The 15,766-nt window shown below is 40.4% G+C and overlaps 1 protein-coding gene across 1 annotated transcript in view; it reads left to right on the top strand.

The window, feature by feature from the left end:
• Window positions 1-7,860: 7,860 nt before the first annotated feature.
• Window positions 7,861-15,766, top strand: part of LOC107083573 (TSC22 domain family protein 1-like) — a 34,870-nt gene continuing 26,964 nt past the window's right edge. Inside the window, exon 1 of the mRNA XM_015372905.1 lies at window positions 7,861-11,051. Coding sequence (XP_015228391.1) covers window positions 8,551-11,051 — 2,501 coding nt within the window. The 5' untranslated portion in view covers window positions 7,861-8,550. The remainder of the gene's footprint in view (window positions 11,052-15,766) is intronic.

Consider the following 15,766-nt stretch of genomic DNA (forward strand, 5'->3'; position numbering starts at 1 on the left):
TATATATATAAAAAAAACACATTCTTCAATAAATTCATTTTATAAGTTCTCATCTTGACATATCCTTCAACTCCTAATAAGATCTCAACAGGTTTTGTCATTAAAAAGTAACAGAAAACACTGATTTTGTCCCTTAGAGGCTGAATCAAAAGTTGTTACCATGGCAGCGTATAAGATGAAGCCTTAAACAAAGCTATTTGGAAAAAGCTCTGAGTAGAAGCTGTCTTTACCAGCTAAAAATCAAAAAATCTTTTTTCAAAATGATTTTTATTTAAACATTCTAATAAAAAGCTATTCGTTTCCAATTAATATCTAAAATGATTCTAATAAGAAATGCATCGGATTTTAACACTTCTGTTAAACATCTACCTAAAATTCTTCTTTTTTTCTTTTTTTTAACAGTGTCCTGTCTGGCGATGTGACAATAAAAATAATTGTCTTGATTCCAAAAAAGAGCCCAAAAGATTTTACTTTCACAAGTGGAGCAGTACGGCTATTGCCATGGTGTTCCGCCTGATTTATGCATATAAATAGCTTTATTATAATTCATGCAGGGAGTATAACAGATTATATGGATACTGCAATGTAAGCAGTACAGGAAAAGGAAAAGCAGAAAAAAGGAGAAAAGATGAAAAAAAGAGGAGATAAAAAAGAAATAATTAAAAAATGTGTTCAGTCTGCTTCATCGCCTGCAAAGAGATGTAAAAATAACAACACAACCAACAGATATAGTATAAGAGATACAATAAAATAGCAGCTTGATACTATCGCTAAAGTGTAAGTAGTATTATCTAATCTGACATCTATACCTAAACTTCTAAACTTCTTATCTACGTGACTTTTTACAAGCACTAAATCCAGTCAGAGCTCTTCAGTCTGCTGACCAACATCTTCTGGAAGTCCCCGGGTTAAAGTCCAAACAGTGGGGTGACCGTTCATTTGCTGTAGCTGCTCCAAAAAAAGCACAATTCATTACCTTTTAAATGGCCGACCATTAATCATTAACATCCGCTTAAAGCAAAGCTAAAAACAATTGTTCAAAACTTTTATTACTAGTGTTGCAAATCATTGCTTTTCTTTTATGGTTTGTATTTCTTGGTTTCGCTTTGGCTCAGTAATGACTTTTATTAGGATCCAGTTTTACACAGTTCTCTTGTAATGACTTTAATCAATTATTATGAAAATATGAATTATAATAATTGCCAAATCATTCTTCTATCAGATTTCTCTATAAAACCTGAATGTAATTGTTATGAATTATGCTGCCAGAAGCTAATCATCCTGCCTGTGTTCGTATCTAATGATGCAATCATGAATGAGAACCTCATTAATATTATTTGATCACATAATTTGTATTCATACCGTCTCCATTTTAGAAAATATGTTAACGCACAAATATGAAAGATTTATGCAAATGAAACCTATGGACCTGATGAGGGTGCTGTATTCAAAGTTCCTATCTGTAGTATTTATGTTTAGAAATGCTATTATTAATTAAGAAATGGTATAACATTTGATCTGTTTATTACACACTGATTTATTATTTAATATTTTTGAGTCTGATGTGAGTTTAACAAGTATAAAACTTAATAAGCATAGAATTCATTTGAAGTTATTAAAAAGAAAATAAAACTTTTTGCAAATATTTGGTTAAAGTGACTAGTATTGCTAGAAGCCATCTTAAAAAAGGATTGATTCACTTGGCTTAATTTTAAAAGCTATTAGTGAGCTAAAATATTTATCTATAAACCATTTCATTTCTTCTAGCGGATCATAAATGCTCTTCATCCTCTCCATAAACTTGGCTCTATGTCGCTGCCATCTTAGACTCTCTCCTTCATTATTAAATGCAGTATTTCTGCAAGCATTTCTCAGGTTTCCCTTTCACTAACCCCCCTGCCAGGCATTAACGTCTAAGGTTACTTCTTTGTTTAATTGATCGAGCTGACTGCATGCTTCTTTATCAGCACAGTTGTTTAATGACTCAGTTTTTAAAGTTTTAAAACCTTAATCCAGATTATTGTCAGCCCTTATTTATTTTCAAGGCCGGTTAATAGGGAGTGGTTTATGTCTGCACACCATAATTCCATTTTTTTTTTTTTACCAGCAATGAAAAGAAAGGGTTTGAGTTCACAAACAGTCACAAACTGTTTTATTGAATATATAACTGACTACTGCGCCCATGTGAATAGCTGGCAAAAATTAGAAAAGTTTGAATTGATTTATGAAGCTGCAAGAGAAACACGTCCTTGGGCCTCTGCCCATATTAATCTTAAAGGAGAAAAAAAAACAACAACAAACATGGAGCAGTTATGCGTAAAACCGCATGTTCTGGAGCACATGTGACTCCATGTGATATTTTGCCTGCAGATTCAAACATATGAACAACATGACTAAAACTGCTAGAGGCCAGTGTTTAGTCTAACAGCTGGAACCTATAGAACAGAGCTTTAAAAAAAAAAAAAAAAAAGGTGGAAGTTATTTAGATAAGCTTCAGAAATCAAATTAAATAATATAAATTATAAAATATAAACATTTCTATAAATAGAAGTATTCGCTGTGTTACAGATGTGTTGTGTTTTTGGTTATTCCTTGCAGTTTTAAAAAATATATACTTTTTATTATTTACTAAAGGGAACAAATTTATCCAAACTTAATTACTGTCCTTTATTTGAGTAACCAAATATTTTTATTTGGTTGGTTTCATTTGCATCATCTAGGCCTCATTAATGCTAGAACTGTACAATCAAGAAGAAGATTATTACCGGTAGTACTTTCTTAAAGAAAACTTCATAAAGAAACATATCATACCCCAATCTTAATGAATTGAGCAATAGATTACAAGCAAAGTTGACATCTTTCATAATAAGCAATTTTACAAAGCAATTTCTTTTGGATCGGGAAGTAATCTAATGACAGTGGGAAAATTATTCACAGAAAAAATGGCGTCTCCTTTTCAAATTTGTCATAAGCAATCCTAAAAGTTTTTAAAATGTATTCTGTGGGAGGGTGTCACTGAAGTGAAATTCCTTGGAAAATGTTAACCTTTTATATTCAACACCATATGCAGGCCCTGAGCTCTGTAGTAATATCTGCCAGGTTTTTATATGTATTGTGTTAATGGCTAATTTACAGCTAAAAAGGATAGAAAGCTATGGAACAGAACCTTACATGAATGCAATGTTTCTCCCACTATAAAGGGAATCTCTGAGAAATAAGAATTTAGATTTATACCCCAGGAAAACAGGTCATGGATTACTTAAAAAAAAAATCACTGCTGTTGGATTAACTTTGAATAAAATATTAAAAACTAAATGAAATAAAGTTGGATATGTTTAAAGTTTTCACTGTTAAAGTAAATGGGAACAAAATGAATTTTATCTTTAGGTTTTTGAATAAACGTAAAGACCACTTTGTGAACCACTTTTTTATTACAATATTATATTAGCATTATGAAAAGAAACAAGGTGCATGCTTGCTCTTAGTGCTTTTGATTTCTGAAAACTGTGATAAATGTAAGATGCTGTTAATATGAGAAAATAAAAATGTAAGTATAGCACTTTTAAAGGGACAATCCCTCTAAAGGAGAGGATGATTTTAAAGAATTTATTTATAGAAATAGAGTTTCTGAGACGTTCAGAGACATTGATGGCTTTCTGTTAATTTAATATTTGTACATAATGTATTTGATTTTTTTATTTTATAGCAGGCAGGAACAGAAATCGTGACAAAGAGGTAACCTAGGAGTCTGACCCTGCTAATCTGTCCTTTGTTCAAAAATAATATCAAAGCATGGTAGTTTCTTAAAGCAAATCTCAGGTTTTTAAAATTCTGTTTGTTTGGGAAAATGTAAAAAAAAAACCTTCTTCTATCTTGAATAATATTCTTTTTTCTTTCTTTGCTCTGAGTTTTTTTTTTTTTTTAGTAGGAACATCTTTCAAACATATGTAACTGTTTTTGTAACTTTCATATGGAAGTTAATATTGGGCGTTTTCCCAATTCAGACCCTTCGGTTTGCTCCTGCTAACACAGGCACCCCCAGCCTCGGTCCCCGAGGCCCGCTGTCCTGCAGGTTTTAGAGCTTTCCCTGCTTTAGCACAGCTGATTATAATGATTGCAGTAGACCAAAAGCCTGTTAATCAGCTTTCAATTAAATTAAATTCAGCTGTGCTGAAGCAAGGAAACCTCTAAAACCTGCAGGACAGCGGGCCTCAATGGCCGAGGTTGGGGATGAACGCTACAGTCCAACCAGATGAGGGTGCGGTACACATGCTCAGGAACCTGTTGACAGAATTAGCCTGAGGTTGATCTGCTATTCTGAATTCAATGACCAGCCCAGCTTCCACCTATGCTGCAGCCTCATTGGTTTCTTGTGCACCAAACTGGGGCCACGTTCCAAAGCCTGACATCATCTAGAAGGATCATCATGCACTTACATTTTTATCACTTTAAATAGAGTAATATCCTTGGAATATGGGTATTTAGTGTATAAATTGATCATCATTAGCGGATGGATGTCATAGAGCTGCTGACAGAACCATCTGACCCACACATCTGCCTGTTTTCCTGTAGGAATATCTGCTCACGTTACTCTGAAAACCATGGGCTCTGGATGCATTAGTGCAGCTCTGGCTTTTTTCTGTAAAGCAGTTAGCAGACATTTTCATGTTTCTTAAAACATTTCACACTTTGTTGCATTTTTCGCCACAAAAGTCCCTGTATAATTATGATTTTATGTAACAGACCAGAGACCAACAAAAAGAGAATGATGTGAACAGATGCAATACATGGGGTTCTATTTTTAGTAAGGTAAAGTTTTTTTTTAAAAAGATCAATAAATTTGTAACCAGCATTTTTCCTCTGACACTCGTAAAAACAAAAAACAAAAACAAAACAGAAGTTACTCATAAGCCCTCAAAATAGTAAACAGTGACTACGTGTGTGTAATTCAGCTGTTATGTCAAGGCATACATTTTGTTAGAGAATATTAATAAAACAATAATGAATGATGGAGACTAAAGAACACCACAGACAACAAGTTTGTCTGTTTTAAAAACATAATATTTTATTTTCTAAAAGGTCCATGGTAGCTCTGGAGGAGCTGCAGAGAGACGCAGCTCAGGTGGGACTATTATGTGTTCTGCTCTGATGAGACCATCACAGAACCTTTTTCTTCTTCATGCAAAATGCTTTGCATGGTAGAAAACTTGCCCTGTTCATTATCTTGAACACAACATTCTTAAGTGAAACACGGTAGCGGCAGAATTATACTGTGGAGAAGACTTTGTGAAGCAGGGGGCAGCTTAAAGATAACAGGTAGAGGGATGGGGCTAAATTTAGAACCATCTCAGAGTTAAACATATTAGAGGCTGTAAAACAAACAAACCAAACAAATTAGAGGCTGCTGCAAAGGTTCATCATCCAACAGAGCAGCAACCCCAAACATACAGCCAGAGCTAAAGCAAATTAAAAAAACATGTGCAGCAGCCCTGGGTAATAAACACTATCTAAAACCAATTACTCTTTTCCTTCCACTACCCAATTATGCAGTACTTTGTGTTGTTGTATCCCTGCTTTAAAAAAACACTGCTTTAGTTTTATTCGTGTAGTGATAAAATGTCTAAAGTAAAAAGAGCATTGATGCTCTTGCAACAGAAACTAATCCTGCAGAGAAACTAAAACCACATCTAAGGGTTTGTCCTCTGAATTAAACAACAAAAAAATGCTGAAATGAAAACTGGATCCGAATCTCCAGAGATGATCAGAAAGCCCCAGAGCACAGAGGACATGAACATGCTTGACTGGTTCAACACTGGAGTTCATTGACCTGCAGCAGCAGCACGGCTGTCCAACAAATTTGGACATTTCTCCCACCCAGGAGGGAGACAGAGGCCTGAAAAGCTACCTGTGTGTAGAATAATCCTTCACTGTGGTCAACACCTGTGTCTGCAGAGAGATCCAGCAGCTCTCTGTTTACCTTTGTTTGGCCAGCTCTGTTGTGGTGATGATGTTTTGCTCAGCCTGCCACAAATGTTTATTTTTAGTCTATTGTATCTGTCCACATTACAACCAGCGACCAGCGTGTGAATCTGTCCTGGAACCAATTTATGCCCTTACCTTATCATTTATTGAATAAATTAATCTGGATTTATTTGATGCATTTCACCCCAAATATGTTGTTTTACTGTAAATGTAGTTAACAATTATAACAATAATGATATAGTGTATTGCTATAACATAAATATGTTGTAATTTTCTAAGAATGGTGAGTTAATTCTGTAATTTCCATAAATCTTTGCAATATTTTTGATTGACATTTGGAGGTGAGAGTTTTCGCTCTGATTTCGTTCCACTCCATGGTGTCAACGCTGAGCTCGGCCCCCATTTTATCAGGACAGTCTTTAAATGTAAAACCTTTCATGATGTTACTGGAATGACAAAAATGTGAATAATTTATGAATGGGGTAAAAGAAAAGTATTTCAAATATTGAAAATGGCCAATTCCACCAAAAGTAAAAGAAGTACAATATAAAACTATGAATAGTTATTATCCAACAGCAGAAAATCTGAAGAAAAGATTTGGAATTGAGGTTGATGCCTGCGTTTTTGCCTTAATGAACCTAAACTATTGAACATCTGTTTTACTCGAGTCACAGGTCATTTTTGATATACATCAAATATTACCATTTTACATTGCAAAGGATATATCTGACATGGTCGATACAGTCATGAGTATCGTAAAATATCACATACATGTATGCAAATGGAAAATCTAAAACTTTCATAAATAGGTTTCAAGAACAAACTCAAAATCTTCTATTCATCTTTATCTCTGTAAACTGACAAATATGGACATAAACAGAACATTTGTGGTGACATGTCACAATTTCTGGTGCTTTGACTCGACAAAATGCTGAAATTAACATGATGCAAGGAATTGTCTCGTTGCTGAAATGGGTCTGTCTCTGCTAATTGTTGATTTAAAAACCTACATGTGTTATATGTTTTTTATACTTTTGGAGACTGGTTTTGCATGCTTCCATTGGAATTAATGTAAATGCCTGTTTATTTATTTCCCTTTGCCTTGCACAAGTTAAGTTTATCTTCTGTATATAACTGTTCTTTTCTTTTCTTTTGACTCTTATGACTGCAACGTGGTATGGAAGAGGATTTGGGCCACTAAAAACATTTGGAATTCTGACTTTAATCTCAGAATTCTGACTTTTTCCTCGGAATACTGAGATTTTTCTCCGAATTCTGACTTTAATCTCAGAATTCTGACTTTTTCCTCGGAATACTGAGATTTTTCTCCGAATTCTGACTTTATTCTCAGAATTTTGGATCTTAATTTAGATGTGCACCGTGAAGGAAGAGATGTGGGAGCACTCAGCTTCACTGACAAAGATGTGAGTTGTTTGGGAGGAACAGTAACACATTGGTGGAAATAATGGAATCAGGTGACTTTTTACATGGCTACGGGTTAATGCTAACATGTTTGATAGCTGGCAGAATTCAGTCAGATTTCTAGGATTAAAGTCAGAATTCTGACTTTTTTTCTCATATTATAGCGAATAAAATTTGAAAAGCAGATAACTTTTTTTTTGTCAGTGGCCCTAATCGTGTTCCTTAAGTAGATATTCTTGAAAATGTAAATTAATATCCTTATCAATAAAGTTGAAAAAAAAAAAAAACAGAAAAAAAACTGTTGAGCTCGGCCCTCTCCGTCAGCCTTCGTGCCTTTCGCGCATCCGTTCTTTTTGAGCTCGGCGCTTTCCGTCGCCTCTCGTCCCCTTTCGTCAGTGTTGATGTTGAGCTCGGCGCCTCACCCAGACTGCTTTATGTCTGGCAGCAGGGACCATGCGCGGTCGCCATATTACTGAGAGCACCCCTCCTCTCCAGTCCCGTCACAGCAGCCAGAGCAGGAGACGCTACCGCTGGGGGAGAGGACCGGTGATACAGCAAAACTAAAAACGTGGACTAGCTGGCATGGAGGAAACCTTTGCACTCCGTTGTTAAGTGATCACACCGCTTTTACATCAACGTCATCCGATTGAAAAGAGTGGATTTGTTCATTTTGGATTCCTCCGAGTTAATTCAGCAGTTAAAGACTCGCTCACTGTAGACTGCTAACCGGTGATGGAGACTGGCAGCTAGCTGCAGCTAAATTATCAATAACTTACTCTGCTTCTGCTTCGCTGCGGGTGATTGTTTCCACCGAGAGACAACATATCCTTTAAAAAACCACCGGGGATGTTTTGTGCTTAACAAAGACGCAGTCTGACGAATCAACCGGCGAAGTACGACTGGCATCAGCTGACGTTAGCTCGCTAGCTGCTAGCTTCAGTCGGCTCGCTAACTGACTCTGGGGGGGAAACGCATCAGAGGCGGTTGATATCACAACTGCTTTGCTTTGGAAATATAATTAATCATTTAGATTTGTTAATTTTTTTTAATTGGGTTGTCTGTTAACTGTAGTCTCGGCAAAACGGCGCCGCTAACGAGCCTTATAACCCACTGTCAGAGAGCAACTACCGCCCGGATTCAGCCGGAATGCATCATCCGGAGCCTGCAGGAGACTCCGGCAGCGTCAGAAAGATGCCGCATCCGACTGTCTTCCACAGGAGGGGCAGCAACACGAGCAGCGGGAGCGGCTCCACGCTGTCAGCCACCGTCAACAACAGCCACGTTTCAGCCGAGGACTACCAGCCCTCCCTGTTGATCCAGCCTCCCGCTGCTTCGTCCTCCCCGGGCCCCCATCACCCTCCTCCGCACAGCTTGAACCTCCAGCCTCAGCCCTCCCAGCAGACTGGAGCTCAGATTAAAAAGAAGAGTGGTTTTCAGATCACAAGTGTGACTCCAGCTACGATAGTTAGTACCAATAACAGCATTGCTGAGGACACAGAGAGTTATGATGACTTGGATGAGTCTCATACAGAGGATCTGTCATCTTCTGAGATCTTGGATGTATCCCTCTCACGAGCTAACGATGCAGTCGGAGCGGAGAGGAGCTCTTCGGAGGAGACTTTGAATAACTTCCAGGAGGCTGAGACCCCCGGAGCCGTGTCCCCCAACCAGCCTTCTCATCCTGGTACCTTGACCCAGGCCCAGCAGCGTGGCGGGGCCATCGTAAACGGCACTATGCATCATCATCACCACCTGAACCCTAATCAGACATACCCTCTGACCGGAGCTTTACCTTCTCTCACCCAGAAAATGCCTTCTAACGTGGGCGGCCCTCAAGAGAATGTTTCCCATGCTGCCCCTCAAACTATAGTCCCCCAGTCAGTGGGGATCGTGGCCCCGGGATCGGCCCCTGGAATGCACAGCTCTGCAACAGGCACTACAGTTAGTGTTGTTAATCCCCCGACCAGCAGCAGTGTTAATAATGTGAATATGTCGGGCTCTGCCAATGTGCCTGTCAGAGGGGGGATCGGCACGAGTGCAGGCAGCAGCGGCGGCGGTAGCTTCCCCCCCAATGTGATGAGCAGCGCTGGTGGCGGGGGTCTAACTGGAGCCAGCCACGTGTCTGCTGCTAATATCAACCCCATCCAACAACAGCAAAACATCAACTCCATGACTACTGCAAGCGCTGCTTCTGTTAGTGCCTCTGGAGGCGGGGGAGTTCCCAGCGGGATCCAGGGGAGAGTTGGATCAGCTGCGAGCCTTCCCGCAGCGGCTGTGCCTTCAGCTGTCCCTGCTCCTGCAGTCACCGCCACCACCTCCCGTTTCCGGGTCGTGAAGCTGGACTCCAGCTCCGAGCCGTTCAAGAAGGGCAGATGGATGTGCACAGAGTTCTACGACAAGGACGCACCGACGCCTGCCCCCTCCGCCTCTGTGTCTGAAGCCGCATCTCTCAGCTCGCGTCAGTTCATGACGGAGAGCCTTGCGGGGGCCTCTGAGAGGGAAAGCACAAGTGGAAGTTCTGTGAGCAGCACTATTAGTACACTGAGCCATTACATCGAGAACATGGGCAGTGGTGAGGCTAGCGGGTCCCCTGGACCCCAGCATGCCCAGGATTATGCCTCCCCTCCTCAGGGCTATCAAGGAATCCACAGTGGCCTAAGCGTTGGAGTACCTCAATCCCAAGCTCACATGCATATCCAGGATATGAGCCACCCTCATGGGAAGACTGCTGCAGCCCCTTCAGCTCCTGCAAACATCCATCAACCTGCAGCCATGCCCGGTCAGCAGACCGCCGTCGGTGCTGTTCCGCCGCAGCAGCTCACCTACGCCCAGGCAGTGGCTAATCAAGCCCCAAACTCCTCGCAGGGCTTAGTGAATATCCAGCAGCAAAAGATTAGCTACCCCAACCTTCCGCAGCAGTCGGCCCCATCCCCTCCAGCACCCCCGGTGTCGGTTAGACCACCAGAGTACAACCAATCACAGCAAGGCGTACCCCAAGCCGCTGCCTCTCAACCTCTTTCTAACCAAGCGGGTACAGTACCAGCTGGCCAAGCTAACGGTGTTACGCCGATGATGGGTGGACCTCAGCAAACCCAGGGGCTCCTTCACACGCAGCCCCCCGCCTCCAGTATGCCTCCGCATGTTGGGTTAACCGGTCTGGGACAGCCGCAGAACCTCCAAGGCCACGTCGACGTTCAGCAGAAGCCGCAGTCCCTTCCTACTCAAATACAGAACACAGGGCCTAACACCCAGCTTCCCGCCGCAGCGCATCAGAACCAAGCATCGGCTTCCAGCGTCCCTCCACCCAGTGCTCATAACGATCACCTGGCTCAGCCTCAGGCCGCCAACGTCCCCCGGATGCCCCCCCAGCCATCTTCCATCAGCCTGACGCAGGACTCCAGCAGCGCCCAGGCCCTGGCTCACGCCGCCCAGGCCAACGCCCTGTACGCCAGTCTGCCCAGCTTCACCACCACGCAGCTGCAGGACGCCCAGAGGCTGCTCCTCCAGCATCAGTCCTTTCTCAAGTTGCCCGGCGGGGACACTGGATCAAACACCGGCCCAGGTCAGGAAACCGAGGGCAACACCAACGCCGCCAATGCCTTAACCGCACCAGCCGGCCTGAAGCCTGCAGACGGAGAGGATGATGGGTAAGAGGCATTCACTCACTTTTCTCCCTAAATCATTAGAATTAAGTCGTCTGCTGGCATTTTTTCCATGAGAGCGGATCAATTGTTTGGGTTGTGAGGAAAGATGATTATCTTCTAGCTGTCTGATGAGGCACCTCTCATCTTTATCAAATGTCTACGGCGATCCAACATTTATTTATTTATTTTCCTGCCTGCACATTTCTACAAAATCCCAGCTGGGATTTAGGCTGAGCAGGGCAGTTTGTCTTGTACGATTTCAGTTTCATTTTTAGAAAGTCGGAAGTGGGGAAGCAGTTGTGTGATGACAGATTATTGGCTGGATGCACACCTGATGGATACAGCGGTTTCTTTGGTAGAAATGTTTGTCTCCCACTTTAATCCCAGTAGAAAAGTGTTTTCCCCCTGTGAATGAACTCACAACTTGGAGTTTGAATTTGATAGTTATTTTTCTTCTTTCCTGTAAAAAGAAAAAAGAAGAAACTTACTTTGAAAGTTACTTTGTTTTGTAAATCCCTTTGTCCCACAGGAACCCGCGGCTCTTTAGCGCCCCCCTTGCAGCTCCCTGGAGCTTTTTCAAAAATGTATGAAAATCGATTTTTTTTTTTTTTTTTTATATATATATATATGGTCTGCAGGAGGTCAAATAAACAATAATTATGTTTTCTAATGCTGTAAATATTTGTATAATATATAAAGGTAAACAATAATTTGCGTCATAGCCATAGAGATCAGTGGTCATAACTTGTAACCGGCGTGGCGCGGTGCCAGGCAAACAAAGCTGCAGGCGTGTCTCGGACCATGGATTCCAAAGGGAAAAAAGGAAGATAGCTTTTGAGAAAAGAGGATTCAAATAGACCGAATCATTTGCTTTCATTATCAATGCTGAATGATTGCCTGCTTTTTTGCTTTGTAATGAGAGGTTGGCCAAAAATAAAAAGAAAAATTTGGAAAAGCATATCCAGGGAAGGCTAAATATGCAGCCAACCACCAAGTTGGGAGGGAGAGGAAAAAGTGCGATTGCAGAACTTCTGGATAAATTAGAGGAGCGCAAAGAAAGATTTAAAAAGTGGATTGCATCTCCAAACTCCACTACTGCTGCTAGTTTGGTTGCAAGGATGGCAAACCGTCCACAGATCAAACAGGTAGGGCTCTGATGCAGGGATGGGAACTTTCTTCCATTTTTATCCCCAAATCCTAAAAATATAAATCACACCAAGGAACGACGGTGACGAAGGATGTGGGATTTCAGGGTTAGAGAGCTCTGCTCTGATGGATGTCAGTTCCTGCTGGTTCCTCATGAACTCAATCAACTCCTCCCAACAGAAACACGTCCACCATAGAAAGATTCATTTATTTGTGTTTCTATAATTTCATCAATGCAACAAAACTTAAACCGCGCAGTGAAGCGGCACGCGGTGAGAGCGTTCACTGCTCCTCCCTGACCTCATGCTACTATGTGACAGTTGCTCCAGGATAAACATTTAATCATGAATGTTTATTATACATTTAAGCCCACATTGTCCTTTTCTACACTTAGAGTCCATGTTGCCATACGAGTTATATATAGGACTTTAACATTTTTTGCCGCTCCAGACAGATTTATTTTTTGTTTTTTTTGGTCCAAATGGCTCTTTGAGCAGTTTGGGTTGCCGACCCCTGCTCCAGGCTAAAACCTTTAGGTTTTAAGAAGTGATTTCCGAGGTTAATCAGGAATTTTAATCACCCTCAGCCTGTCTAAAGGGCTCCAAATGCGACCTGCTCCAACAATGCTAACCCTCTTTCTGTAAACCTTATTTCTACATTTCATATTTCAAATAGTTTAGAATATGTTGATTAAATCCAAGCAGGTAAAAATACTACATTAGGTCGGTTTCTTTGGATGGTCAGGGTTTTTTTTCCCCCAGCTTTCTCTTTATTATTGAGAGGAATTGATGGTGATGGACGGCTTCTGTTATCACATGATTCTTAGATCTGGGGATTGTGGAACCTGTGCGGTGCTGTGGGGGGGTTGGGTGGATTATTTCCTTTCATGATCACGAGATTTTTTTTTTTTTGCCAAACCAAAGGAGCATTGTTTTGGTGGAGGGTGCAGTCCAGCCATCCCTGCTCCGCGCCATCAACTTATCCATATGTACAGTTTGATGGTTTGTTTTGGCTAAAATCATTTTAAGTTCAGTCTGTGATTCATTTCTGTGCTAAATTTAAACACATTGAGATTCTCTCAGCAAGATGTCACACTATTTACACACTTTTAAGACAAAAAAAAGTAAAATAATTTTGATTACTTCAACTGAAAATTAGAAATAAGTCCTGCTTATAAAATAACTAAATTAAGTTTTGAATTGTGCGTTTTGAACAGATTATTATACCTGTTTTCATCATCTTGTTTTAATAGTGACAGTTGGTGTATAAGAAGCTGAATTTATTGCTTGTTCTTTGACTTCATCTTCTCTGGTAGCTGGTGTGCAGTCGGCTGTTCAGGCCTTAGCCTGCCAGCTGCAGTTTTCAACCAGCGTGACCTTTTATTAGAGTGATGGATGTGGCTCCTTTAATTTCTGCGCCATGACTCCTTAGGTGATTTCATGTGACCAGAAATCTGTCCAAACAAAGCTGTCAGTCTTGTAACACCAGGAAGTGGAGTGCAGTAGCTTTCCGATGCAGATCACAGTATTCACACAACTGTTTAGAGTTAAGCTAATCCAGTTTTTAGCTGGGGAACCTTTCTTTTTAAAGGTTTCTGTAATATTGAGCCTGTTTGATGATTGTGGCATCAGCTGCCTGATACTTTAGACAATATCAGTGTTGTTTTTTCTTCCTTTGCCCAATACATCTATGCATTTGCTGATTCATTGGTGCATTCAGCAGCCGTGCATTAGATCACATGCATTAATTCCTACTCCCTTATTTGTTTTACATTGTGTATATTTTTTGTGTTCAATTTGTTTAGCATTTGTTCTCACCGTGTCCTTTTTATTATGTAAACTGAGGAAGATAAAACTTATCAGCTCCTTAAAAAAAATCAGCAATTATCAGGGATCAGCTACCCATCTGTAACGGCCTTAAAACAAGCTGAATAAAATAATCTTTAGCTTCAGGAACATAAACGATCCAGGATGTTTCTCATTTATTTAAGAATGAAGGTATTAAACTTGCATCTAACTGGTTTGGTTCAAAGCAATGATGATCTGTTAGCCATTCTTGGTTAGCTGCGTTTTAAAATCCAAATATGAGAAGGTTATTTGGAGTGATTTGCTTTAGTTTATAAGGATGCACGAATCTGTTCTGTCCTATTAGTTCTGAAAAACGGTTTATAAAATGTTTCTCTGAGGTTAATGATCCATAAGAGGAACAAAATGTGCAGCCGCTTGTTTGAAAGAGTTTTTGAATCCTATGAAAATTAAGAGAGTATTAAAATTAGTTAATAATATCATATCTAGGAATGATGTTGCTTGGTGGCGATATCAAATAAAAGATTAAGAGCTTATTTGCAGTTCAGCCGCTTATTGTCCAGATGAGATGAAAACAGACAAGGCTGATGGTGATCTCTGAGATGAACTGCTCGTTTTAAGCTTTTTTTTTCTACTTCCTCCTGTTCCAGCTGATTCATCTCTAACCAGTTTGTTCTGTGGGTTGAGGCACAGGTGCTTCCCTCTAGCAGCGATTCAAACTGTTTTCAGGTTAACCATAGCCGGCCAACGCTGCACTCTCTAGAGTTTCTTTGACTCTTTGACAGGCGGTACAAACAATAATGTCGTTTGAACTTGAATTTGAATACTTCCAAGCACCAAAGAAGAATTCCCATTCGATGTGTCTTTCAAACTGGGAATTCATGGAATGTAGCAGACTTCTGGTGACTCCCTTTATGAGGTTTTGTTTTCAGCTGCTGCAGAGTTGCTGTCGATGTTTCACTTTCACCTTTGAATAATCTCCTTTCTTCATCCTAAATCCTCACTTAAACCCAACTATTGTAGAAACACAGTAACAAAATAAATAAGTAGCACTTATTTATTTTTTCCTTTTTATAGTTGAAAGAAACAAGTGTGTTGACAGACCAGTCATCCAGGGAATAATTTAGTCGGTGTAGTACTCCATTTCTGCTCCTGTTATGTGAACATCCAGAGACTTTCCTCCTTGTTTTTTCGTCTTTTCTTTTTGTATTGCAGAGAAATCTGCATCTTTCAACCTTATTCTCTGTATTAATCTCCAAGCATGATCTGCATGTTAATAAGATCAGCAGTTCAGTAGAGGCTGTGGTCTACCATGTGGCTCCTGTCGACATATTGTCTGCCTTTCGTAGTGTTTGCCCTCAATTATCACACCCCCCTAAGGTACAGCTGTAAAACTCTGGGGTGGAAGGGGGGTCCTTTCATGTGTTTGTGTGTCACATAAGTGCTGACGAGGCATTAATGGGACGACTTCAGATGGGCTGGTTGTCTGTCTGTTGGTGCGACTCGGCCGTTTATTAGCTTTTAAAAGGGATTCGGAATGAAGGGAATCATATTTGATGTAGGTCTGCAACGGGGATGGGGGGATTTACCATTAGGCAGTTGCCTAGGGCCCCAAGTTCCTGAGGGCCCCATAAAACTCTGTTTACATGTTTGGTTAATACAACTATTCCTTATTTGTGCACATTATGTTTTTGATAAAAATCCTTTCTCTAAAATGCTATCAGAACGCTTATAATAAGTGTCTCGGCCCCCCCTTCAATTTGATCA

The sequence above is a fragment of the Cyprinodon variegatus genome, unplaced genomic scaffold, assembly GCF_000732505.1.
Source record: "Cyprinodon variegatus isolate N-32 unplaced genomic scaffold, C_variegatus-1.0 Scaffold77, whole genome shotgun sequence".
Taxonomy (NCBI): Eukaryota; Metazoa; Chordata; class Actinopteri; order Cyprinodontiformes; family Cyprinodontidae; genus Cyprinodon; species Cyprinodon variegatus.